This window comes from Crocodylus porosus, unplaced genomic scaffold (assembly GCF_001723895.1).
Source record: "Crocodylus porosus isolate Cpor-Errol unplaced genomic scaffold, CroPor_comp1, whole genome shotgun sequence".
Classification (NCBI taxonomy): Eukaryota; Metazoa; Chordata; order Crocodylia; family Crocodylidae; genus Crocodylus; species Crocodylus porosus.
In genome coordinates this window covers 47423650-47449113 of record NW_017728949.1, presented here as the reverse complement: position 1 = coordinate 47449113, position 25464 = coordinate 47423650, and the positions used below count along the sequence as shown (strand labels likewise).

Here is a 25464-nt window from a genome sequence, read left to right as displayed (position 1 = left end):
TAACGCCTCTGAATCAGAACTTCTTAGACCTTAAATACTGCAGGCTGCAAGTAAGAGAGGAACAGTGGGGAAAAAAACTCTGGTCATACCCAGTTCGCTTTCCCTTTCAGCATCCAGTCTCTGCCACCATGTGACATAAAATACTGGGCAAAATAGACCTATGGTCTAACCCAGTAAATGGCAGTTTTTATGTTCTTAACCGCTACCTCTAACTGGTCCATGCCAGAATCCATAACTCACTTCTTAAAATTTCAAAATGGCATCTTTGGGTTGTCTACCACACTGCCTTCCTGCTAGAAAGAACTCCCTGTAAAAATCCACAAAGCCACATCACTTTTCTTGAAATGTCTCCATAAATCTCTCGTTTGCCATGATTCCTAAAGAAAACTTGACAGTGGTGAGGCCGCTGGTGAAATGAGACCATTGCCTAGTGTGCTGGCCAATAGGGCCCTGTCTACATGTTATATCTATTATACAATTACCTGGTTATTTGTGCAATAAAATTAGACTGGCTACATGTTCAAATTAACTATGATTCCCTAAAAAGGTTCAACCATACATAAAGTTATAGCTGGAAAATAACTTGTAACTGATATCTATTCAGCTTTAATTTGCATGTATAGGCAGTGCCCCTGTGGCTGGGAAACCAGCCGCTGGGTGCCTCATGCACCCCCTGCACCAGCACTAAGATGTGATGGGACTTAATGCATGATCCCACACTAACACCTCTTGCCATGTGTGGCATGGCAGGAAGTGTGAGTGTGTGGTTTGTGCATTACATCCTGTCACACTTTTACCTGCACCTGTAGAGGGGCCAATATTGTTTCACTGTCCTTTTGTTGTCCTGGTGGTCCACATTGGTTAGTTCTCACGTATCTTGTATTTAGATTGTAGTTATGCAGCAGGGGCACAAAGTGGTTTTGATCCATTACTAAAGCTCTTAGGCATAACAACAAGAATACATAATCAACAACATCACTTCCTTCAGAGTCTGTGTTTTCTTGCAACTCAAAATTGACCTAATACTGCATGTTTAATACACTTGATCAGTTAGGATAAAAGAAGATGGTATGACTACAGAAGGGCAGTGCTTCTAATTATATCAACATAATAAATACAGGTCATACACAATTGTTCAAGTCAACAGAATGATTCATGTGAGTAAAGGTAAACACATACCTAAATAAAAGTCTGCAAGACTGGGGCTTTCTTTGGGGCTCTTCAAAAAACAAACCCATGTGAGTATATTTACTCAGATCAGCTACCCCATTAAAGTCAGGTTGTCCAGGTAGGTAAATTTACTCACAGATAGATTCATGTTTTTGCAAGTTTGGATCCTGGTTAGCACTTTCCTACGGAAATGAAAATATTAAAAGACGCTGAGATCTGTAGGACTGGAGTCTGTGTGAATACCATCCAGGAAAACATTAATATTCTTTAAACTGAGATGTAATTAGCAGTTGCCTATAGACACAAACTGGGGCCTAATAAAACTCTTTATTTGTTCAACCATGCAAACCAGCACAAAGTGAGTGTAATGTAATTCCATTTGAAGTTGTATTAATTTAAGTATATTCTGTAGTAAAACATGCAGAGTGGTGGAGGAAACAATTACATTAAACAGCAGTTTTTACTATAATCCAATTGATTTTATTTTTTTAAATGTCAAAATATCTCTGGTCTTTGTCAATCACAAGTGTGTTCTCTGTTTAATCATATTCCTAAGACACCTACATGCATACTTCTAAGTCACCTACATGTGTGTTTTGAGGGAGAAGTTCAGGGAGGGAGTTAGAGTTTCCTTCCTTGTAGATGACCACAACCTCTACAACACTATTTCTCAATAAAATACATTATTTTATATTTCAGAGATTGTTGGCTAACGATTGTATTCTTTTATTTGTCTACAGTCTTTGCTGAGCATTCGTGGCTCCCTTTTTTCCCCAAGGCGTAACAGCAGAGCAAGTCTTTTCAGCTTCAGAGGTCGAGCAAAAGATGTAGGATCAGAAAATGACTTTGCTGATGATGAGCACAGCACTTTTGAAGACAATGAGAGCAGAAGGGATTCTCTCTTTGTTCCACACAGACATGGTGAACGACGCAACAGTAATATTAGCCAGGCCAGTAGGTCATCCAGGACTATACCACCACTTCCAGCAAATGGGAAGATGCATAGCACTGTGGATTGTAATGGTGTAGTTTCTTTAGTTGGTGGACCTCCTGCTCTGACATCACCTACTGGACAACTACTGCCAGAGGTAATACCTGATAAAGCAGCACTGGTGGCAATCTAAAGGTGTGTGTAGATGAAACAGGGGCCCTAAATTGAAGCGGTGGATTTTTAAAACCACCGCTTCAATTTAGGGCCCTTTAAACCTCCATGTTTGTACACACAACTCACATTTACCTGCCTCTCCAGTGGTGAGGAGGGGGGAGCAAGCTGCCAGCGGGTGGAGAGGTCACTGGGCTGTGCGGGGTGCTCCACAGCAGTGGCACCCCACCCCCCCAGGCAACAGACCGCAGGCACCTGGCTTGGGCAGTCCCCAGCTCACGCAGGCTCCAGGGGGAGGGTGGGAAAATCAGACTTGCCACTTTTCTTGGGCAGAGCCTGCCTTCTCAGGCTGCTGCAAGGCTGCCTGCAGGGCTTCCTGCAGAGCCCCTGAGCTGCACGGAGCCCTTTGCTTCATTCTGCAGGTGTAGGGGCAGCAAACTAAAACTCCTCCTCAGAGTTCTGGTTTGCTGAGCCCCAAGTCATTTAAGGCACATTACACCACCAAATTTCCTCCAGCGGCTGAAATTAATGCACATTATGCCACTGAGGCATGCAAAGACTGACACCATTAAAGTGGTGCAAAAGCATTTAGCCCACTTTAAAGTGTCGTGCACACATGTCCCTTGTTTCGTTTACACATGACCTAAAAAGTTTGCAATAGTTCTGATATGGTAGCTTTTTTTCTGTGCACTAGCCAAGGTTTGTACAAAATGAAATCTCTAGGGAATGATCCCTGGTTGGCCACACTTGGAATGTTTCTGCATTTTGTAATACTTTTAATGTAGTCTGTTAAATAGGATAAAAACTGAGGTTTTTTTCTAGCCATCTTAAACTATATATATGAGAATAAATGTTAATCCTTGTAATGACATGTTATTACCTATAACAATCATTGATATAAAATGCTAAACTATTTAATAGATACAATACAATATGCAAAATATATGACTTTATTATGCATCCGGGCTATCATTATACTAATTGAAGATTTAATTGGGAAGTGCTATACTCATATGTCAGATATAATGGCAAAAGTTACAAAAATAATAAATAAATTATATGAAGCTAATGGAACAAACTAAACTCAGGTGCAATTATCATTAACCATATGTAGCACTCTTGAAGAAACAGTATATCTTAGTTGGATAGCATTACTCTTAGTCCAGTATACTTACAGGAAATATACTTAGTTCAATATACTTACTCTTAGTTTAGTTATATTTTATATAGATTTCAAGACTTTCAGATAATTCTTGTCCTTTTATGTTGGTTTCAAAATGTAGATGTTAACAAACTTTAGAAACTTAATCTATTCCAAGAAAACATGTATACCTCATGAACATACAAAGTTGTCTGTGTATCCTGTGCATAGGCATATTCATAAAAAGTATGTCCACTTAATTATAAATATAAATGGCAATTTAAATGTTAAATTACAAAGCTCAATATAAATTTTTGTGGAACTTTTTCAAATTTTAATAATTACATTTTGAATACAAATAAAAACATAAATTAAAATGTAATTAGTAAAATGTCATTAAAATAAAAAATGGAGACAGACATGAAAAATCAATGTCTAAGTACCAGTTCAGCAAAGTATTTAAGCACATACTCAGCAAATTATTTAAGAATATGAGTAATCCTTACGTGGTTCATGCATTTAAAGATAATCATTCCGTATAGAAGTAGAACTCGCATGAAATCAGTGTGCAGAAGATAAGAACTTGTCTGACCTTTATTTTCCTTGAAATGAACACTGTTTTATAGGACTGGTACAGAAGTGCTTAATCCTCAATACATGGGTCAAATTTGGCCCATGATGCTCCTCATGGGTCCATGGGGAGCCCTGCAGGACATGACCCTATGCATTGGATTGGGCATGTGAGACCAGATTGAGGCCCCAAGTATGGGCCCCAGTATAAGGCCCCAAATCTGGCACCCAGGACTGGGAAGAGGCACTGCAGGGCCCAGAGCCTGGTCCTATTATGCAGGACCCTGGTGTCTAACCCCAGTTTGCAGGGACCAGCTTATTCCATGTGGAACCTGGTCGTGCAGTGCCTCTCATCTGGTATGTGGAGCCAAAAGGTTGAGCATCTCTGGACCAATGCAATACTTACTTTTTAAGTCAACACACATAATTATAACCCATTTTATCATCACTTTATTTTCAGGGCACCTCTACAGAAACAGAATTAAGAAAGAGACGTTCAAGTTCTTACCATGTTCCTATGGACTATTTAACAGATCCCAGTGCAAGGCAAAGAGCAATGAGTATAGCCAGCATGCTCACAAATACAATGGAAGGTATGTGGTGTGGTATGTTTGGTATAACTAGGTATGTTTCCTTGTAACTGATTTTGTGAGGCAATAAATATAATCATTTCCATTAATATCTGGATAGAGAAAGCTCCACAACACTTGAAGTGTCTCTATTAGAGTTTATAGGGAAAAAATAATCTTATGGTTAAAATAAAATACAATGAGTTTTGAAATTAGGCTTTCATTCCAAAATCTCTTGTCGATTTCCTGTTTGTTTTTTGAGGTGTTTCATAGTTTCTAGGGTTGGAAAGGACCTGAACAGATCATCAAGTCTGACCCCCTGCCCTGGGCAGGAACGAGTGCTGGGATCATAATACCCCAGCCAGATATCTATCCAACCTCCTCTTGAAGACCCCCAAGGTAAGGGAGAACACCACCTCCTCTGGGAGTCCATTCCAGAGCCTGGCAGCCCTAACCGTAATGCCTCCTGATATCAAGTCTGAACCTGCTCTCAATCAATTTGTGGCTGTTATTTCTTGTTATCCCAGGTGGTGCTTGGGGGAACAGAGCCTCACTTATTTTCCGCAGATCCCCCTGTTGAGTTTATAGACAGCCACCAGATCCCCTCTCAGTCTTCTCTTGTGGAGGCTGAATAGATTCATGCCCTTTAGTTTATCTTCATAGGGCCTGACCTGCTGCCCCCTGACCATGCAAGTTGCCCTTCTCCAGACCCTCAATGCTAGCCACATCCCTCTTGAAGTGCAGCACCCAGAACTGGATGAAGTACTTCAACTGCAGCCTGACCAGCACTGCATAGAGGGGAAGAATCACCTCCCTGGACCTCCCTTTCATATCGTATCAATGCTGGACTTTTGCGTAACATTTCTCACCCTGGTTGGTCCAGTTGTAGTTCCACAAGTCACAATCATATTGAAAAGCTGGCTTGAAGAGCCACTGGTTTTCTAGCTACCAGTTCTCATCAAATCTTCAAATTTGCAATGTTTATGCTTGCATTGTTACCATTGCTACATCTAGGAGAGCTATGTCAATAATAGCAAATGTGTGAATGTGTATAAAGAAAGTCTCAGTAGTACAGTGCATAATTTGATAAATTTTAAAGTTGACATACCATATTTACTTGAATATAAGATGAGGTTCCTCCCCACAATAAGGGGAAAAGTCCCTCATCTTATATTCACACATGAAGCAGAGCGGGGAGCAGGCAGCTACTGCAGCTCTGACTCTGGCCCTGAGCCCAGGTCAGGGCCAGTGTCAGACCCATGGCAGCCTCCTGCCGCTCTTCCACTTCCCATCTGCAGCTTCTGCACCCCCCTCTCTCTCCCTCTTACTACCAGGCATAGCTTCTCTCTGGCTTAGGCTGCAATCTCTCCTGGGCATGAAGTACATGGAAATGCCTTCCCCTGCCCAGCCAGCAGCACCGCTACATTGCCTGCCCAGCCACTCAGCAGCACTAGCATCACTGCCTAGCCAGGCAAGAGTGATCTTTCACATGCTGTAAGGTGGGGGAGATGGGCCAGAGACTGGGAGGACTTTCAGGGGAAAAGGAAGAGACTGGAGGAGGCAGGCGGGTGAAGAGACAGAGACTGAGGAGCAGGAGAGAAGAAGACGAGGGACAGAGGCTGAAGGGAGCCGGGGGTAGGTGCATGCAGGGAGAAGAAGTGGGCATGGCAGAGGGCAGGGGGCCACCTGAATCCTCCCCTCTCCCAGACACTGCTCTCCCTGCTGTAGCAGTTGCGGGGGGAGGTTCAAGACAACCCTCCAATACTTAGTCTGTCACTAGGAAATGATAACAAATTCATAATTTTTCCATATATAGAATCTAATTATTGGGGAGGGTTCATATATTCAGGGCAACCTTATATTTGAGTAAGTACAGTAAAACTAACTTCATACCAGCAGTAGAAAACTAATTTGGCATTTATAAAATGAGTTAATATGTTTCACCCCTGAAGTTCTAGTCGACCCAAGGATCTCAAACCAACAGTAAAACATTAATGCATTTGTGTAAGACTTACAGAAAAAATCAGTTAAGTTATAAATATTTCACCATAGAAAAAAGCTGAAGCACCAACTGAGGCTTGCTTAGTCTGTAACAGGGCCAAAAATTTAAATGAACCGTTATAAATCACTGAGCTATGTATTATGTCCATAGAACCTATATGTGGGCACCTAAATAAGTAGTGTGATTTTTCAGAGATGCTGAACAACAACTCTTTTTGAAGTTAGTAGGTTCCTCAGTGTCTTTGAATATCAGATTGGATAGTAAATGTGAAGGCATAGCAGCTCTGACACATGGCCTTTGCTTCAACATATGGCTGTATTTCCCCTAAATCAATTACTTGTCTTAAACTGTGAATTAAGTAAATTTAAATATAAGTAAATCAAGTAGTCAAAATATGAAAATAAAACTAAGCAGAAAATAAAAGCCTTAATGAGGCACAAGCACACATTATGAGCAAAAATTCCAGATGTTGATTATAGAAAGAAGAACAAAGAAAAGAAGGGAAAACATAAAAATAGTTAAAAAGCAAATATGCCTTGGTGGAATAGAAGAATGGGGAAGATAAATGCTAAATTAAAATAAAATTTAACTGAAGGAATGAAAAGGAAAAAATGTTTTACAGCTAGTATTTTTTTTCACTAAACCTATGCTCTTTATCAAGGAGGTAAAATTAACACTTCAAACAAGGAAAACATTTCTTCTCCCTCAGACAGCTACCTGGCAAACCTGTACACATTGGCAGAGTTGGAGGTATTCAAAGATGACATCCAGAAGGTGGCAGTAGGACCTGTTCATCAGTTCAACCGATTACAGTGTTCTTGATTTGTTTCTGTCATACTGTGAATTTGCTTCCAAATAAGTTTTTAATATATATTCTTTGCCAAATAGATAATTTGGGGATCTTTTGTACTCTTGTTTAAATTGGTTTTGCTATCCATGGCTCTTGTCAAATGCTTTTGCTATCCTTAGGTAGCAGAACAAATAAAACCAAATAGCATGGATCTCATGTGCCTCAAGAACCTCAGGGCAAAGGAAAATTTTAATGTGTTAAAAAGACAAAGTTAAAGGCATGTCCATTTTTTCGGTCCTTGTTTAGAGCTTGGATGTCAAACTTGATCTGCCCCTGCAGGCCAAATCTGGACCTTAGGGCTCCTTGCAGGTCAGATCTGGACCCAAAGACAGTGGCTGAGCAAGCAGGAGCAGCAGTGGCAGTGCAGAGGTTAACACAGAGGTCTCTCAAGCCCCTCTTCCCTTCCCCTTCCCCTGCTGCTTTGCTCTGCAACTAACATGTGTGCCCACCAACTCTCTGCCACGGAGAATTTGGTGGCAGGCCCCACCCCCAGATTCCTGGCCCATGTACCAGCCCTGTGATCTAGTTTCAATGGCTCTTTGGGGCATATTAACAGGTGATAGATAGCAACAGGGCCTCCTGACTCTCCTCAAGGGAATACTGCCAGACCAGTAGACCACTCATTCTGGTAGTAGTTCTAGTTCTCCTGTTCTTGCCACAAGAATACTGCTAAAAACAGATAGGAAAATCCATACTCGCAGACACAGAAGCTACTGGATAAGAAATCAAAGACCAACCATTGCTAAATGAGCCTGTCTCTTATTCTGAGGGGCAAAAAAGAATTAATCCAAACTTACAATTTCATTAGTTTAGGATCAAACAGTTATGAATCCTGCTCATGTTTCCACCCTAGCCTTTCTTCTGGGAAAAGTGGTCTGCAGTATGGCCTCTCATAATCTGTCATTATTAACATCGACAGCACCAGCCTAGATAAATTAAATGATAAATGAAACTGCCTCCTAAACATGTGAAAAGACACCCCAACTCACAGTAAAATAGCATGTGCTGCAAATCAATCTCCAGATATTTGTTATACTGTGTAAGAAGTTGATTGACTTGGTAATCATAAGAAGTAATGTGTAAACGCAGTGTTTACCCTTAAAGTTACAGAAAGAATGGAGACTGATGAATATGGACCACTCCCTTGTATGTTTTCCAGGGACAAGAAGGTCACAAGAATGCTACAGTACTCCTAGCCAAAGATGATGTTGAGCAGCTAATATTACTCACTGGAAAAACTCTTCCATTGTTTAGAACCCATCATGTCCAAGAAAATCCATGGCATACAATAGATACACAAAAAGCAGTAAAAACATACATCTGCAGAACAAATACATTTAGGATATGCACGCTACATTTCATAATTAATTATTGATTAAAATTAAAATTGATTATAATTATTCATTGTTTATAATTGCTAACTCTAATGTCTAATCTTGCCCTAAAAAGCACAGTAAAGATAAGAGCATAAGAATTGCCATAATGCTTAAGCTAGTGATTAATTTGGTGCCATGGCCTGTGATTTTTAGAATCTCACTAAACACCCACGTTAAATAGTAATTTGTCAAAGAGACTTCCTGAATGTACTCCTAGTTGTGTCATGTATGCATGGGACTATACCCCATACTTTTAAGAGAGAAATAATATTTTTTTAAACTTAGCACCTGGAAATCCTAAGCCATTCTGGAAGCAATGTCTAAAATCACACTTGTAAGAAGGCAATGTTTTGGGGGCCTAGAACACAGAATGGATGCCATTCAAATAATTAACTAGTTCTTTTCCAGTTTCTACAGTTAAAGTAAGTCATGTTCAGCAGTAGTTGATAGGTGGATTCTGGCACTACCTGGTAGGTATCAGCTTGAATTACCTGTCCTATAAGGCTGAGAGGTCTGCCTTATAGCATGCCTATCACATTCAGGTTGTAGACATAATGTTTCTGAAGAAATAAATGTAAAGTAAGGACCGGATTGTTCTTTCTCCAAAGACAAGTTATAATAAATCCCAACCAGTGGTTCTAAGCCTGAGGTGTTTAGCAAGGTGCAAAACAAGAGCATGAAGACTGAGTCTGCCATGAACAGGCCAGGATGGACAAAGCCCAGAGTTTTGTGCCCTTTGCTAGTTTCGTGGTAAGAAGGTATCCGGCACTTTGCAAGGCATAAGAATATCACATTATTAGTCCTTTGTGGGCAAGGTGCAACTTGAAATATGCTACCTCTCCATATAAGTCAGGTTGCTGCTGTCATTTTCTTATTCAAGTTCTGTTTTACTATTTCAAATGCAGTTATGAGTGGTGATTTTATTTATTGAAAATTTATTACTCCTTTAGCGCCAGTGTTAGAATGTATTGGGTCAAGTAGCCTTTCTTAATTACTAACTTTTCTCTGACTGGACATTGCCTTGGTCTTACTGCTTTTACACAATGTAATGGATAAATCTGGACAATGTTTAGATATTAAAACAATACCCACTTGATAAAGACAATACAGAATTAGACATTAAAATGTCCTTTACACTTTTCTCTCTAGAACTTGAAGAATCCAGACAGAAATGTCCACCATGCTGGTATAGATTTGCTAATACATGCTTGATCTGGGACTGCTGCACTCCATGGTTAAAAGTAAAACATATTGTAAATCTGATTGTGATGGATCCATTTGTTGATCTTGCTATAACTATATGCATTGTTTTAAATACTTTGTTTATGGCTATGGAGCATTATCCAATGACAGAGCAGTTCAGCGGTGTGCTTTCAGTAGGAAACCTGGTAAGTCTTTCAAAAACTAATGATGTGATATACAAATATATTTTTCTTATAAAGAGATATTGAGTAGCCTTCTTACTTTTGAAGGAAACTTTGAATAGATTTAAAGAAACTTGGGACTAATATGTCTTAAGTATAAGTAGTTAAGCTGTTCTGTATATCCCTTTTTTAATGCTGTGGTTGTAAAACTCTGAAACAGCACTTCTCCAGTTTTTTCTCTACAGCCTGTTGGAAAAGAGTTTAACTCAGTCCTTTTCATAAAAATACTACTAAATTAATGATCCAATAAAAAGCAGATACTAGGAAATAACTAATGTGGTATAATATTTAGGATTGTTATTGATTTAACTGAAAGTTTGGTAATCAGCATAATAAATTTCAGATAATCACTTTTGTGGATGCCTAACTATTTGGATACAAAATCCATTATAATATAATTCATGGATTATAAAGCCAGAAGGGACTATACTGATGATCTAGATCAGTGATTCTCAACTAGCATGATACAAGATCCTTTTAAGGATGCTGCAGGATGTAATGGAATTTTAGCACTGCTAGGTGGGCCAACACCTACACTTGATTCACAAGATAAACCCAGACATTTCAAATAGGAATCTATAGTGCCATATTCTGACCCATTGTGTGTTTTCTGAGTTCTTTGCAAAATAAGAATTGCTCTATTATTTTTCTGTAGTCTAAAATAAGTGAAAGCTAAGAGCTAGCATTTTCTGAGGAGTACCTTGAGTCTAATGAGGGGTAGGTACTTTGAGTCCAAAAAGGTTGAGAACCACTGATCTAAACTGACTTTTGGCATAGCACAAACTGTTAAATACCCAATGATTCCTCCTTCAAGTGTAATAACATGGAGTGGAATTAAAGTATATCCATTAGCAAACTGGTCGAACAGTTAATTACTCATACTATTTAAAATGTGGGTCTTAATTTCACCTCTAGCAACAGAGTAAAGGTGGTTTTTGAACACAAATTAGCAGGAACAGTAAGAGTAGGTTCTATATGGCAGTCTTCATGCTTATTAGCAGGTTGAAATGAAGACAAACTTCCCTACTTTGCCTTTTTTCCATTTGTTATTAAAATGTTGAAAGGTACATTAAGCTTCCCTTCTAAAAATAACTGTTAAATCCAGAGTATGGAAATATTTGGAAGTCTACACATTTGTAAAAGAAACTTTTTTTCAAATGATAAGAATTGCTGGCAACATACAGCTTGACAAAAAGTGCTGCTGAGATAAAAACATTATCTGTAATGTAAAATATTTCTCAGTGTTGCTGGGGTAACAAAACTTACTTTTTTTAAAGGTATTTACCGGGATCTTCACAGCAGAAATGTTTCTTAAGATAGTTGCCATGGATCCTTATTATTATTTCCAAGAAGGATGGAATATTTTTGATGGTTTTATTGTGAGCCTTAGTTTGATGGAACTTGGTCTTGCAAATGTGGAAGGCTTATCTGTTCTCAGATCTTTCAGATTGGTAAATATTCTAATAACAATTCTCACTTTTATATTTCCTTTACTTTTACATTTTGCATTATATTTTATAAGCATGCCTATATTAATTATGTTTTAAAATTTTTGTTTGTATTTTATAAACCTGGTGTATGTAAATTTTGTCACAGTTACAATTTATACACACTGAAGTTCTAACCCACTGAGTTTTACTATCAGTAGAAAGCAACTCTGAAAAAGTAAACTGCCAAAGTCACCTTACTTTAAAATCTCTTTTCTGTATCTTGATATTCATCTCTGTGTAGTGAGTACCAGGTGTTATCTGACTCTCTAAAATAAGGTTTAAGTAGGTCTTTAATAATAAATTCAGTCATCAATTTGACAGAGTTAGAGATATGAAAAACTACAATTTGTCACAGAGTCATATTTTTCAAGAATAGAAGTCTATTTTTGTACATTTATTCATTGCAATTTATATGTTTCATTTCCTGAAATAATCTATTAGATTTTTCTTCATTGGCTTCTCCTGGCATGATCTCTTTGATTAATTGGACATTTAGCATGTTTACTAACATGACAAAAACAAAATATTTGTGTGTGACAGCTGTATAAATTGTCCTTAAAAGATTTTTCCCTTCCCATCCAGACTCCTAAGAAATGACTCTTAGGTCCTTGGGAGATATTAAGCTTACAAATGTCCTGGTGCATGGGTTGACAAGGGCTAGATGGAGAGAATCACTGGGGTTCCCCAAGGAAATTTAAAACTATGTGCCATGCAGCACATGCTGATCTGTCTAGTTGTGCATGTTTAAATTTCCTGGGTGGGGAGACTTTATGAGCTCCTCCTCCTGGCACCTACCAGCCCACACGCTGGGCAGCTCAAGCAGGTGTGCCTGGCATATTTATTTTAATTTCCAAAAGTGAAACCCACTGGCTGCATGGTGAATGGGTATAAACTTCCCAGTGCACATGAAGCCTGGGATCATGATCCTGGGCTCTACACACACTTGTAAGTTGAAAGGACACCGGCTGAAGTAAGGCATCAGGTGCTGGTTTCCAGTGCGGGTGTCCCTGCAGCAGTCATGCAATTGTGATCCATCCTTGATTCCAAAAGTCACATGTCTTGTAATGTCTGTGTGTGATTGTTGGGATCTGGGATCATATCCCATCACACTATTAAATGAATGTCTTCCAGTGCTCTTCATGGTCAGAGAAAGCTCAGGTTACAATTTCTATGATTTTATCCAATCATAGGCAATATGTCAATGAGTGCTTTTGTGCAGGTAAACATAATCTGTGGTAACTTGCCAGGTTCTGGAATGGAGTCATTCCTACCAGCTTTTTAAAATCAAGAATATTTTGACCCTAATGCAGATAATTTCATACTGATAAATCAAAGCAGCTATGACTTTTACCTTAATTTTAGCATCATGGTTTGCAAAGATCCAAAAAATATAACTAGAGATTGCTGGTCGATACAATGGGTCATCCCTGAGTGGGATTTCTCAAAATTTTTCCCCAGAATTTGCTTTTGAGGACATAGAGTCAATAATCAGACACAATGCATAATTATGTGTCATTCCTAGAACATAGCCAAATATTCCTGTCGCTAAATAAGTACAAGCAATATGCTGAAAACTGACCCCAGTTTTCACTCTAGATCTGTCTGTGCATACTATGCAAACAAGCCTCAGAGACCATTGCTGAAAGACAAATTTCTAAAATATCAAATTGCACATCATTTTAGGTCCTTTAAAATATCCATCAGTGCTATGCAAAAGCAAGAAATAACTTTCTTTGAAAGAAATGGAGTTTCCTCTTTGGCAAAGAAAGAAGAAAATAATCTTCTTCCTGGGCAAAAGAAAATGCAGTTTTTTAAATCATTTAACATGAAGGATACAGAAAAAATGGAGAAAGGAGAATTGAAGTCCTCTTCTAGTTGCTTATTACGGTAGACTTGATGGACAGCCAAGGAATGTCCATTGCACCTGCAAAAAAAGCATTAGATCTCCTGCAGCGGGGGTCCCTCCTTCCTCCAGACTTGGGCAGTTCAGCAATCATTTTTATTTTGCCCCATTGATGCTTTCTGGCATTGAGAGTATGTAACCAGGAAATGTCATTGATTAATCTTGTTAAATAATATATATCTGATGTGAGAGGAAATAGGAAGCTTTGTGTTCAGGACTTTATTTGGAAAGTGCCCAGGATAATGGTCCCTTTGTCCTCTAGATGATCTAGGAATGCAAACAATAATAGCCACAAAATTCTAGTTATCTCAGCAGCACTAGAATTTCTCTAGAGGGTTAAATGTTGTTTATGGAAAAATGGATAGGATCCTTAATAGTGTTCTTTAGCCCAGCATAACAGACTCCTCATCTGAATTTCTTCAGGTGTCAATGTTAGTCAGAATGACAAAATAGATAACTCTACAAAAGGCCTTTGTCATTGCCATTACCTTCCAAAGACAGGCTTTTCATTTGGTTCCATACAAGAAAAACAAGTTACTTATTGTCATGAGGGATGCTATTGTCATAACTCCTACTCTGGTCTGGAAGAAATCACATGGTGTGGGGTGGAGAGAGTGTGGAAGAGACTGCATGGTGCTCAGTGGCAGGGAAATCAGGGGAGAGTATGTGATGCAGTGTGGAGGGCGTGCAGGGGAGACAGTGAAGTGTGCAGCCCAAGCGGACTGCAGATACCAGGGAGAGTAAGTAGCAAGGCGTCAGGCATCAGAAGGCACAAATGCTGGGTTGGCAGGGCAAGGGGCAACAAAGGAGTTTCAACAAAGAAGGGGATAATAAAAGAAATGGTTGGTGGCTGATTTATTTGAAACCAAGAAGGATCGTCACGCAGGTGGAATAAGCATCAAACTGTATTAACTTTATAAGAGGAGAATGATCACACTGATGTATTCAAGCATCAATCACATTTAGTGTTTCTGTGCCAAGACTTCAATTTGTAGGTGCCTAATTGTAGAAACCTGCTAAGCCTGTATGGCCAGGTTCTTTGAAAACCATATAATTCATGACTAAGGCTTGTAGCAAATAAGACGTTTCACCAACATGTGTTTTAGATTGCTTAAAATCTGAAATGCTCTACAATGACTTCATTATAATTAACAACATGAATAACCAGGCATCTTTCTCTTGTTTTTCAGCTTCGAGTTTTCAAGTTAGCAAAATCTTGGCCAACACTAAATATGTTGATAAAGATTATTGGTAACTCAGTGGGGGCTTTAGGAAATTTAACCTTGGTGCTGGCCATCATTGTCTTCATTTTTGCGGTGGTTGGCATGCAGCTGTTTGGTAAAAGCTACAAGGAATGCGTCTGCAAGATCTCTAATGACTGTGAACTTCCACGCTGGCACATGCATGACTTTTTCCACTCTTTCTTGATTGTATTCCGAGTGCTTTGTGGAGAATGGATAGAGACTATGTGGGACTGTATGGAGGTTGCAGGTCAAACCATGTGCCTTACTGTCTTCATGATGGTTATGGTGATTGGAAACCTAGTGGTATGTAATTAATGTTTTTCAAATATTTGAGACAAACAATACTTATTGGAGTAAAATATGCCTGAACCCCCATCATACATGAGAGCAGTTTGTCTAATTTTCCCTTAAACTCTGACACTACCCTCCTAAGTAACCTGTTCAAGGGTTTAAAAATCTCAGCAGTTGGAATTAAAAAAATTTTTTTTTTAAAATCTAGCCATCATTGTCTTCATAAAAAAACCAAATATTTGAAGGTTATTATCACATCCCCCTTCTCCAGTCTTCTCTTATTTATCTAAAAAAACTCAGTTTTTAAACCTTCCTTATAGAACGAAAGTTAAAAGCTCGTATAATTTTTATTCCTGTTTTCTGGACTTTTTCCAATTTGTCTTCTTCAATTGTGATGGCAAAACCTGAAAAAAGTACTCCAACTAAGAACTCGCTAGTGCCAGTGTCTTGCATACATTGCTCCTGAGTAGACAAAGGTTAGTTTGCCTGAAGTCAGGCAGAAGGTATGTTAGGATGGCACCTTAGAGACTACCCTGCTCAGAGGCACAAGCTTTTGTTAACATTTGATGAAGTAGCCTGTCTCTTATGAAAGCTTATGCCTCTCTGAACAGATAGTCTCTAAGGCACTACTTTACCCTGCCTTCTATACTAACTCCTAACTAAGTAATACAACCAGAACAACAATTGTGGGTTTTTTTCAACAGCATTATACTTGACTATTACACTTATGTAATAGCAAAATTTTTGATCCACTTTAAGTGTCATCCTTTTCTTTGGTACTTCTGTTTAGCCAGCAGAGGTGTAACTGGTCGGGACCAGCAGTCCCCCATTCCTCTTCCCCCCCTACCTTCTTTGTAGGCCTCAAAGTCCAGAGGCTTGAACAAGAGCACAGGAGCAGAAGTTGGAGTTTGCCGCTCTGAGGAGAAATGTCACAATATTTTTTTTGCTGCAGTCACACATGTCAAGCAGGCAAAAAAGAATGGGGTTTTGGCAGAAGAAAAATGGGGTGACATCTCCTGCCAGCAACTCTAGTTACTACCACCCACTGCCACTTGACAGAGCTACATGTCCTTGCTTACTGCTGGAGGTGGAGCCAGAAAGCACAGAACTGTGGGAAGCAGGTGCTGGGAGGCTGAGGTACCATCCACTCCATTCTCCTTCCCCCTAACTTAGGCAATGGCCGGGGCTCATGCTCTGTCTGTCCACCCATCATTACACTACTTCTATCCAGCTGATCTGTTACTGAATTTCATCCTAGGGATTTTGAGCAGTTGCTCCAATCCTATGAATGACTGGAGTTTCTTAGGATCATATGAATTTTATTCTTCTGTGCTAAGTGCTATAAAATCTCCTAGCCTTGTGTCTCCTGCAATTTTTGTAAGTGTATCCCTTGGTCCATCATGCAAGTAATTAATTAAAATATTAGTTAAAACTGGGCCCAGGATAAATTTTTGTGGGAATCCAAATCATATGTCCTCCCCAAGTGATGGTAAACTATTGATAACCATTCTCTGAACCTGTTTTTTCAACCAGTTTACCCTCATTTTATCATAATTACACTACATTAAATGAACCATTTTCCTTAGTTTCTTTATAATCATTTTATATGGGCCTTCATCAAAAGGCTACCTAAGGTCAAGAGATACTATATCTACTGGTTCCATTATCTACTAGGACACATATCTTATCTTGAAATTAAATTAGTTTGATATGATGTGTTTTTGACATAACCATGCTGCTGTTTCCTATCATCTTCTTGATACTGATCTGTTGATTGTTTAGTAATATATTCTAATAGTTTAATCCAAACAAGGACACTAGGGATGCTACCTTTATGTGGTGCATTGGTGTGTTGGACTAGTATTTATTTCTACAGCATTTATTGAATATTGTATTTATGATTGCCAATTTTTTTAACCAGCAAAAGCGAAACATTGTTAAGCGACCATCCTTAGGGTATAGAAAGGCATTCATCTGAAGTGCTAAGAATTTTCAGGGAATTGGCAGTACCATGAAAATGGAATATGAAGTAAGTTTGAATTGTGTTGCAATACTGCTGTTTTTCAACGACAAACCACTTGAACACCTGAAACTTGCTTTTTAAAGCACCAAAAGAGTATATTTCTCACTATACATATAACGCATGTCCATGGCCATTAACATTTCACAAATGGATAGTAGAGGAAGAGATGGAAGATTTTTTCCATCTTCAAGTTCCAGAGTTGCTGCAGAGTGCCCCACAAATGATTCCCCAGTGTAATATCCCTATCCAGGCTCTTTTGCAGCATATGATGAGTCTGCTATAGCACCTCTCTCTGCATCCTACATACACTCACCCTTTTCACTCTGTGCAGTAGAACTGAAGTGGTTCTGATGCCAAGGACTTCTCACTGGCTGTGGAGGCGGTGGCTAGTTTTTATGGGATGTCCAACCTGGAAAATGGTTTTAGCAGGATGTATTGTAGCAAGTAATGTAGCAAAGAAGAGCAGCAGTTAGGTAATTTGATACTAGTACTAATCATAAAATAAAAATTCTGTCATATTGTATAATCCATAAAGAAATTAGTGTAATCATTAAAAAATAAGAGATCCACATATATTTTATCTTTACTGTTTTTTAGGTACTCAACCTCTTTCTGGCCTTGCTTCTGAGCTCATTTAGTTCAGACAACCTTGCTGCTACAGATGATGATAATGAAATGAACAATTTGCAGATTGCTGTGTCAAGGATTCAGAAAGGAATTGATTTTGTGAAAAGAAAAGCACGTGAATTCATCCAAAAAGCTTTTGTAAGAAAGCAAAAAGCGTTAGATGAAATCAAACCTCTTGAAGATCTCAACAACAAAAAAGACAGTTGCATTTCCAACCATACCATAGTAGAAATAGGTAAAAACCTTAACTATCTTAAAGAAGGAAATGGAACTACCAGCGGCATAGGCAGCAGCGTGGAAAAATATGTCGTCGATGAAAGTGATTACATGTCATTCATAAACAATCCAAGCCTCACTGTGACAGTACCAATTGCTGTTGGGGAATCTGATTTTGAAAATTTAAATACAGAGGAGTTTAGCAGTGAGTCAGATCTGGAGGAAAGCAAAGAGGTAGGACTATTTTATGAGATGCTTTCTTTTTCTTTCTAAAATAATGAAGTGTCTAACATTTGTTTTTGAATCTAACATTGATTCCTGCATAGCGTAAGCCTGTAATTGTATGTAACACATCTTGATATATAATGTTGCAAGCATCAAATATGAAAGTAGAATTTTGTGATAATCAGGACACATAGTGATTTTAAAAATCAATACTAATTTTGTATTTTATTAAGTGAATTTGGTATTTCCAAAAGGTGACAATCTGATAGACCTAAGAATACTGCAAAATATACACTAATACACACGTTCCTTACTTGTTCCACTAATGCACCTGACCATTTCAATTGGTTTCTGGAGGGGGCACCTGTACAAAAAGTCACTGCTTGCTAAAGGTAACTGTTGTTTTTTGTGGGGGCTTTTTTCCACACCACAGATACCTGAATAATGGTCCAAGACCATGAACCCATTTTATGCAGACCACCGGTACACCATCAGGAGTAACAACTGGCTAGAGCTATGAATTAGTACCCTAGAAGCTGAAAAGTTGAGAGGTGTAGAAAACTGTATCCCAATATGAATCCCTGCCCATAGCCATGGGTTCCCATTTTGTCAGCAGTGAGGCATTTGAACCAAATAGTTTTTGCAACAATAGATAAAAATGTATGAGAATGTCTGCATGAGATAATGTACCATTTATCTCACTCTAAATCAGAAGGACTGATGAGCTTAGGCACAGATCTGCATTAACATAATTTTAGCACTTCCAGTACCCAAGATAGCTCATTCCGATCTAGCTCAAGTATCCTTCTATATAGCAATGTTTTATGCCACATAGACACAACCGAAGACAGCGGCACTTATCCTCTGGCTTGTGAGATGGGACCAGTTCACCCGTGGAGTTCCCCATGGGCCTGGGAATTTGATGGTAGGGAAGCAATGGCAGCATTCATTGCCTCTCCCCTGCTGCCAAATTTCTGTACCCATGAGGAGTCCGGCAGGCTAGATAATGTCATGGCCCTGAATGCTAGATCAAGCTGATACACAACTGAATCCAGCACAGGGGATCAGGCCAGTGCACAGAATTGGGCTGGTATGTGGCTGGATCTGCTGTGTGGGATCATGTCAGTGTGCAGGACCAGGCTGGCATGCTGGATTGCACCTGTGAAGTGACCTCAGATGCCAGCTCTGCATGGAATCCAGCCTGAAAACTTAAACTGGGCCACTTATCTGGCTCATGGAGCTGAAAGGTTGGGCATCACTGCCCTAAGACACAAACTTTCAATCTGAGCTAAAGTCCACGTAAGATTTTAAATCTCACTCTAAGATCCTTTTTCCTACTGGCTAACTCAGACTTGGAGCCACTTAACCTGATTTTCCTTGAGACGTCTTTATTGTCACTTTTAAGAAAAAGATTTTGTTTAAAAATTGTTAATGTGAGTACTTAGTTGATACCTTGAAATGAATGATTCCATATAGATCAATACAGGAAAACTGATTGAAATTAGTCCTTTAACAGACCTTTTCATTGGCACTGAAGTGCTTCTCCTTCAAGTACCTTGCAATATGTTTGACTGTTGCATCATTTCACAGTTATTGTCCCTGGATGTTCACTGCTACCAAAGTGCAGCCAAGGTTACTGTGCTGCTTGCCAGAGTCTTTCTACTACTGTGGTCATCAACTAATATTTCATGCATTAATGCAGGTCTTTCCCCACCTCTACTTTAAACAGATAATTTTTTTTTATAAAAGCCTACCCCCTAGGCCTTCTGGGTTTTTTTCTGCCCAACCATTCTCCTGGAAATACAATGATAAGTTATCTTCCTCTTTCGCTAATACAATATTCTACTATGTCCATATATACTGTTTTGGAACTCAAGTGTGGAAAAATCAAAGATTAAAGTCTGTGACTGTTTCTTCGTCTGTAAAATCAGGACAATTATATAAGATGCAGCAATGTTGTCAGACTACATTTATTCATTTTTGTGAAACACTGAATGTCTCAAATTGAAGATTCTCTATGAAGTAGAAAATACTATCACATTCAACTACTGTTTTACACATTGACTGGGATTGGCAGTGATACTCTAGATACTGTATGAATGATACTAAAAGAAAATCCTGTGAATATCAATATATATCAATAGAACATCTTAGGCTCTACAAAGATGGGGAGCAGGTACTCAGAAAGCATTTAAAAAGGAGTCCTCTGTCTCTCTGCTTCCAATACTGAGTTCCTCCTGAAATCAAATTAATTCTGATTACTGTAAATATCACAGTGGGATCCATATATAATATGAAGGATTTTCACTTCTTTTGCATTGTGTTCGCTTTTGTTTCCAAGATCTGTGCTATATTCCTAAAGTGGATCAAGCTGCACAGGACCCTAAAGACCCCTGAAGCTCCCACCAGATTCTCCTTTTTTAAAAACTTTTTAAAAAATTTATCCTACTATATATAAATCTGACTTCAACATGGTATGAATGCCAGCTTCCCATTGGCAAATACCTGTGAGAAATTCTACATTTTTAAAAAATCTAATCCAGTCCCTGACTGATGACAGTCAGGATCATCCCTGACTTAACTATCCCATCCAAGTATCTTTTCTAACCTGCTCTTGAAATTTTCCAAAGATAGAGATTCCACAATTTCTCTAGGTAGCCTTTTCCAATGGTGGACCATCCTTATAGTCAGAAAGTTCCTTCTAATTTCTAACCTAATTTTCCTCTGCTGCAGTTTGAGGGCATTTCTCCTAGTCCTATCCCCTACAGTCACAGAGAAAAGCCCATTTCCATCTTCTTTATAACCTCCCTTTAGGTATTTGAAGATACTTATCAAATATCCCCCAGGTTTCTCTTCTCTAAACTAAAAAAAATTAGCTGCATAATCCCACTACATCATAAAGCTAACCCTATGCTTTCATTTAAGCACTTTTGTTGAGGTCCTTTGTACGTCCAAACATTCCAATGATTCACAACATTTGCAAGTGAATATGTGATACCCACTAACATTTACTAGTTAAATACCTCCTAATATTCTAGTGCTTTGCTACTGTTCCCAGTGAAAGTATGACCTCACCCTATGTGTTACCTTAAGATAGTCTGTAGCAAATAGTTCACTTCTGCCTTAAGGCACTTTACACCGGGAGGAGAGGGGGCAGGGAAGGAGCGCCTCCCTGATGATGACTCGGTCATTGATATTACTGTTGATAGGAGATCAGTGAACTTCCGGTTCTCATTTCATACTAGTGATAATGCACATGTCTTAAAACATGGTCAGTTTGTAATATTATTCCAGGCAGGAGCATCCTCGAGTGGTTATGTTTTTGGGCAGGTAGTAGAGGCAGTTGATATGCAGAAATTCTAGAGTCTGTTCACAACTTTTCCAGTGAGTTATGCTATGCTTTAATAACTAGAGGTGCCTATATACATTCTGGTTTGCGTTCGAATTAGAATGCATCAGAGCAGACTGAATCGTGTTCTAATTAGAATGCTCCAGCGTGACCCCATCATGCTATATATAAGCCCCTGCAGTTTTAAAAGTGGCTGCTGGGGTACCTTATCTAAACCTCACCAAATGTAAGGTACTCAGGGAGTGCACCTACACAAGAGACATTTACTGTGGAGCTGCCTAATCAGTAAAGTCTCAACATCTACAGGTGTGGCCCTATTAGGCTGCAGGAAACTAATTAACTCAACCTCGGGTTAGTACTTGTACATACAAGTACTGTCTTGCAGTAGAGTTCTTTATTGCACAGCAACGCAAACTTACATACTGATAGGGCTGCCTGGGGCATGAAGGTGCTTCAATGTGGAGCCTGCCTGCTGGCTAGCCCTGTACTGAAGCACTCTTACGCCCTGACCAGTCTCTCCAAAGCACAATGAGCTGGGTCAGAGTAGCCCTTGGCTGGCAGGCTGATGCCTCGAGACACTTGCCAGCCTGCCACCTAACAGGACTTCTCCAACCTGGCTCGGTGTTTTGTGATCTTGGATACACATGTAAATGCAGCACCTGGGAGCAAAAAAACTCTGGCACATTATGTGCCAGAGTTTATTACTTCAGGCTAATAGTATGTGTACATGCATCCAGGGAGAAAAGGAGGTGTAGGTGCAAATCCTCTCAGGCAAAGGAAAGACTTGAACCTAGGTCTCTCATAGGGGTACAAGCCCTATAATATGAAAGGGGTTTCCTCCTCCAGAGCCTCTGTTTTGAAATGGAAAAATAGCTGTCACTGGACTCAGGAATGTAATCCCATACATGTGTGTATGCTTTAAGAATTCTTTCCAAAATCAAGGACTGTGGGAATTTGGTGAAAGAGTGCATAGTTACAGGATCCAGAATGGGCTCAGGGATAAGCTAAGTGCAAGTCTGAATAATTTTGGGGTATGTACATAAGCAACTTGTAAATACCTTGCAAAACAGAAAATTAAGAAGTGAGGGATCTATGGTATTTAAGCATCTCCAAGCTTGGGTTGCAGGTGGAGGGATTTTCAAAATGGTGATTTTGGATTTATGTAGTAAAATTCCACTTAAGTACTACTTAAGGGACTTAAATCCTTGGGAGGTTTGAGTCATGGCCCCTAGTTCCTTCACTTCACTGGATGATTATGTTGTATTGTTGACTCTGATATAAGAAGTCATGAGGACATTTCTGGAAGATCCATACTGAGCATTTGTGAAAAAATGAACCTTGGAAAAGAAAGGAGTTCAAGATGAGTTTGTGATTAGAAAAGTGACTGAAATAGCTTCTTGGCTCAATACTTCCTTACAATTTTCAGGCCATGATGTTACAACTTTTGTTTAATTAGTATTTAGAAGTCTAAAAATGTTTATTACCTTATGATCTTATACATTAACATACTATAGTGAATGAATTTAAGTATCTAATCAGTAAACATAATTGTATAAGAATTTCCAGAGCATAAAAGCAGAAGTACTGTATCCTGAACTTCACTTCCTACCATTCTTACTTCTCACAGGAGTAAAATCAAGCTGGATCAGTCAAGAATGCAGCTCTGGTGCTTTTTAACCAGACAGAGCAACGTGTCACCAATTTTACACAGGTTACCTAAGCAAGTTATACATGTATATTATTAGTTTTCCAATGGATATTGACTGGCCTGCATGTTACTCAGCTATGTTCTTGCCCCATTCATTGCAATACAGTAGAAACATTCACAGCTGCTCTTTGCTGAGTCATGTGACTCACATCACAGCATGGTCAGGCAAGATTGGCAAACCCAACATTTTTATGATTCAGCTGCTGACTTATATATGTAATTTTTAGTGATACTCTGACGCATTTAAGTGCATGCTGTGTAAGTTTTCTAGCTTTGACAATAGTTTCAGGATTCTAGTTTTGAAGAAACTAAGAGAAAAGAGGGATTATGTATGGTATTGTTTCTCATTAACACAAAAAGAACCTTATCTTAAGCACTCAATGAGTATATTATATTGGTAATGAAATGTTGATAGATATTTTAGAATTACTAACATATTTTGGTTTTTAATGAAGATAATCTGCAAATTCAAATTGTTTTTCAATTGTGTTTATATGTTTAATTTTTATTGTATAACTTGTGAAGTGATTTTCTTTAGATTCGTATTAGCAATTTTATTATTACTGCAATAACTGAAGTATCATAAAGCATTAGATTCATTTAATTCACACAATCAAAACATGACATGAGCATTTGGTAAAAGCTTACAGAAAACATATTCTGAAAATCAAACCTTCAGAGATCAATTCTGTTCTTAACTATACCTACATATATATATTTTGGGGGTGCAAAGAGAATGCTGAGAGCAAAATCTGGCCTATTTTGATGATATTTGATCTCTTTAAGTTATACAAGAAAATTGATCCCCTCCCCCCGCCGCAATCTAAGAATGGTAAACCTGCCTGAAGTGAGGAAAATTAATTTATTCTTTTACTTTGAAAAAGAAATTAAAAGAAAAAATAGATCAGGATCTTAGTATTGATTTTGTACCCAGTGTACCACACTGCTCTTTTATATTTCATTTCACTTACTCAATATTACGGTGCTATTTACAACATCACAGTGAAGTATGATTGTTGCATTCAGTTGGAAACATTACAAAACACAATCAGAGGAGTAAAGTCTGGACATTTGACAGCAGCATGTAGGAACAAACTGGGTACCTGAGGCAAAATGGAAATGTCAAATGCTAGTGGCTGCTGAGATCATGACTGTGTAGCTGCATGCAGCAGCCACTTTTTTCTCCTTGCATGTCTGTCTCCCCTTCCCCCAAGTCAGTACCCAGGGAAGTTGCCCCTATCGCCTTGCCTAGTAATGCCACTGTTGGACCCTTATGCCCCAGGCAGCCCTATCAGCATATAGGTTTGAATTATAGCTGGTGGGATTTTGTGCAGTCAATAACTTTCCTGATAGGAGTTGCAGGAGTGTAGGATGTAGCCATGTTGGTCTAAGGGCTTAGGCAGACAAGTTTCTTTGAGTGAATCTGATATCTTTTATTAGACCAACTTTTAAAACAATTATTAAGCAAGCTTTCGGGTTCAAAAACCCTTTGTCAGGCTAAGAAAGTTTCAGCAGTTGGTGTGTGCTCTTCCTGGATGGAATGAAAAGTAAACAAGCCAGAGGCTGGTCTGGGCTGGTCTGCATACAAGACAGACAGTCAGTGAAAATGTAGATTGAGGAGTCAATGGGTGAGAGACAAGTGGTGGGGGGGAGAGAGAGAAGGGGGATGAATACTGGAGAGATACCTCGGGAGTCAGATGTCGGGCAGGTTATAATGTGTCATAAATCCAATGTCTATATTTAGTCCATGATTTTTAGTATCCAGAGGTTTATATAGTTTCATAGTTTCTAGGGTCGGAAGGGACCTGTGTAGATCATCTAGTCCGACCCCCTGCCATGGCAGGAAAGAGTATTGGGGTCAAATGACCCCAGCAAGGTGATTGTCAAGCCTTGTCTTAAAGACCCCCAAGGTAGGAGCCAGAACCACTTGGCTTGGAAGTTGGTTCCAGACCCTAGCCACCCTGACCGTGAAGTAGTGCCTCCTGATATCTAGCCTAAACCGTTATTCCTGGTCACTCCTGGCAGTGCGCAGGGGAATAGTGATTCCCCCGATGCCTGCTGATCCCCCCTGACTAATTTATAACAGGCCACTAGATTCCCCCTAAGCCTTCTCTTTTGGAAGCTGAACAGGTTCAGGTACCGTAGCCTCTCCTCATAGGGCCTGCCCTGTTGTCCCCTGATCAT

General features: G+C 39.1%; 1 protein-coding gene across 2 annotated transcripts in view; it reads left to right on the top strand.

Moving 5' to 3' along the window:
- SCN2A (sodium voltage-gated channel alpha subunit 2) overlaps positions 1-25464 on the top strand; it is a 128177-nt gene that overhangs the window by 61412 nt on the left and 41301 nt on the right. For both annotated transcript variants that reach the window (XM_019553582.1, XM_019553583.1), the window contains exons 12-17: positions 1911-2258; positions 4444-4576; positions 9930-10168; positions 11482-11655; positions 14788-15144; positions 17753-18232. In XM_019553582.1, coding sequence (XP_019409127.1) covers positions 1911-2258; positions 4444-4576; positions 9930-10168; positions 11482-11655; positions 14788-15144; positions 17753-18232 — 1731 coding nt within the window. The remainder of the gene's footprint in view (positions 1-1910; positions 2259-4443; positions 4577-9929; positions 10169-11481; positions 11656-14787; positions 15145-17752; positions 18233-25464) is intronic.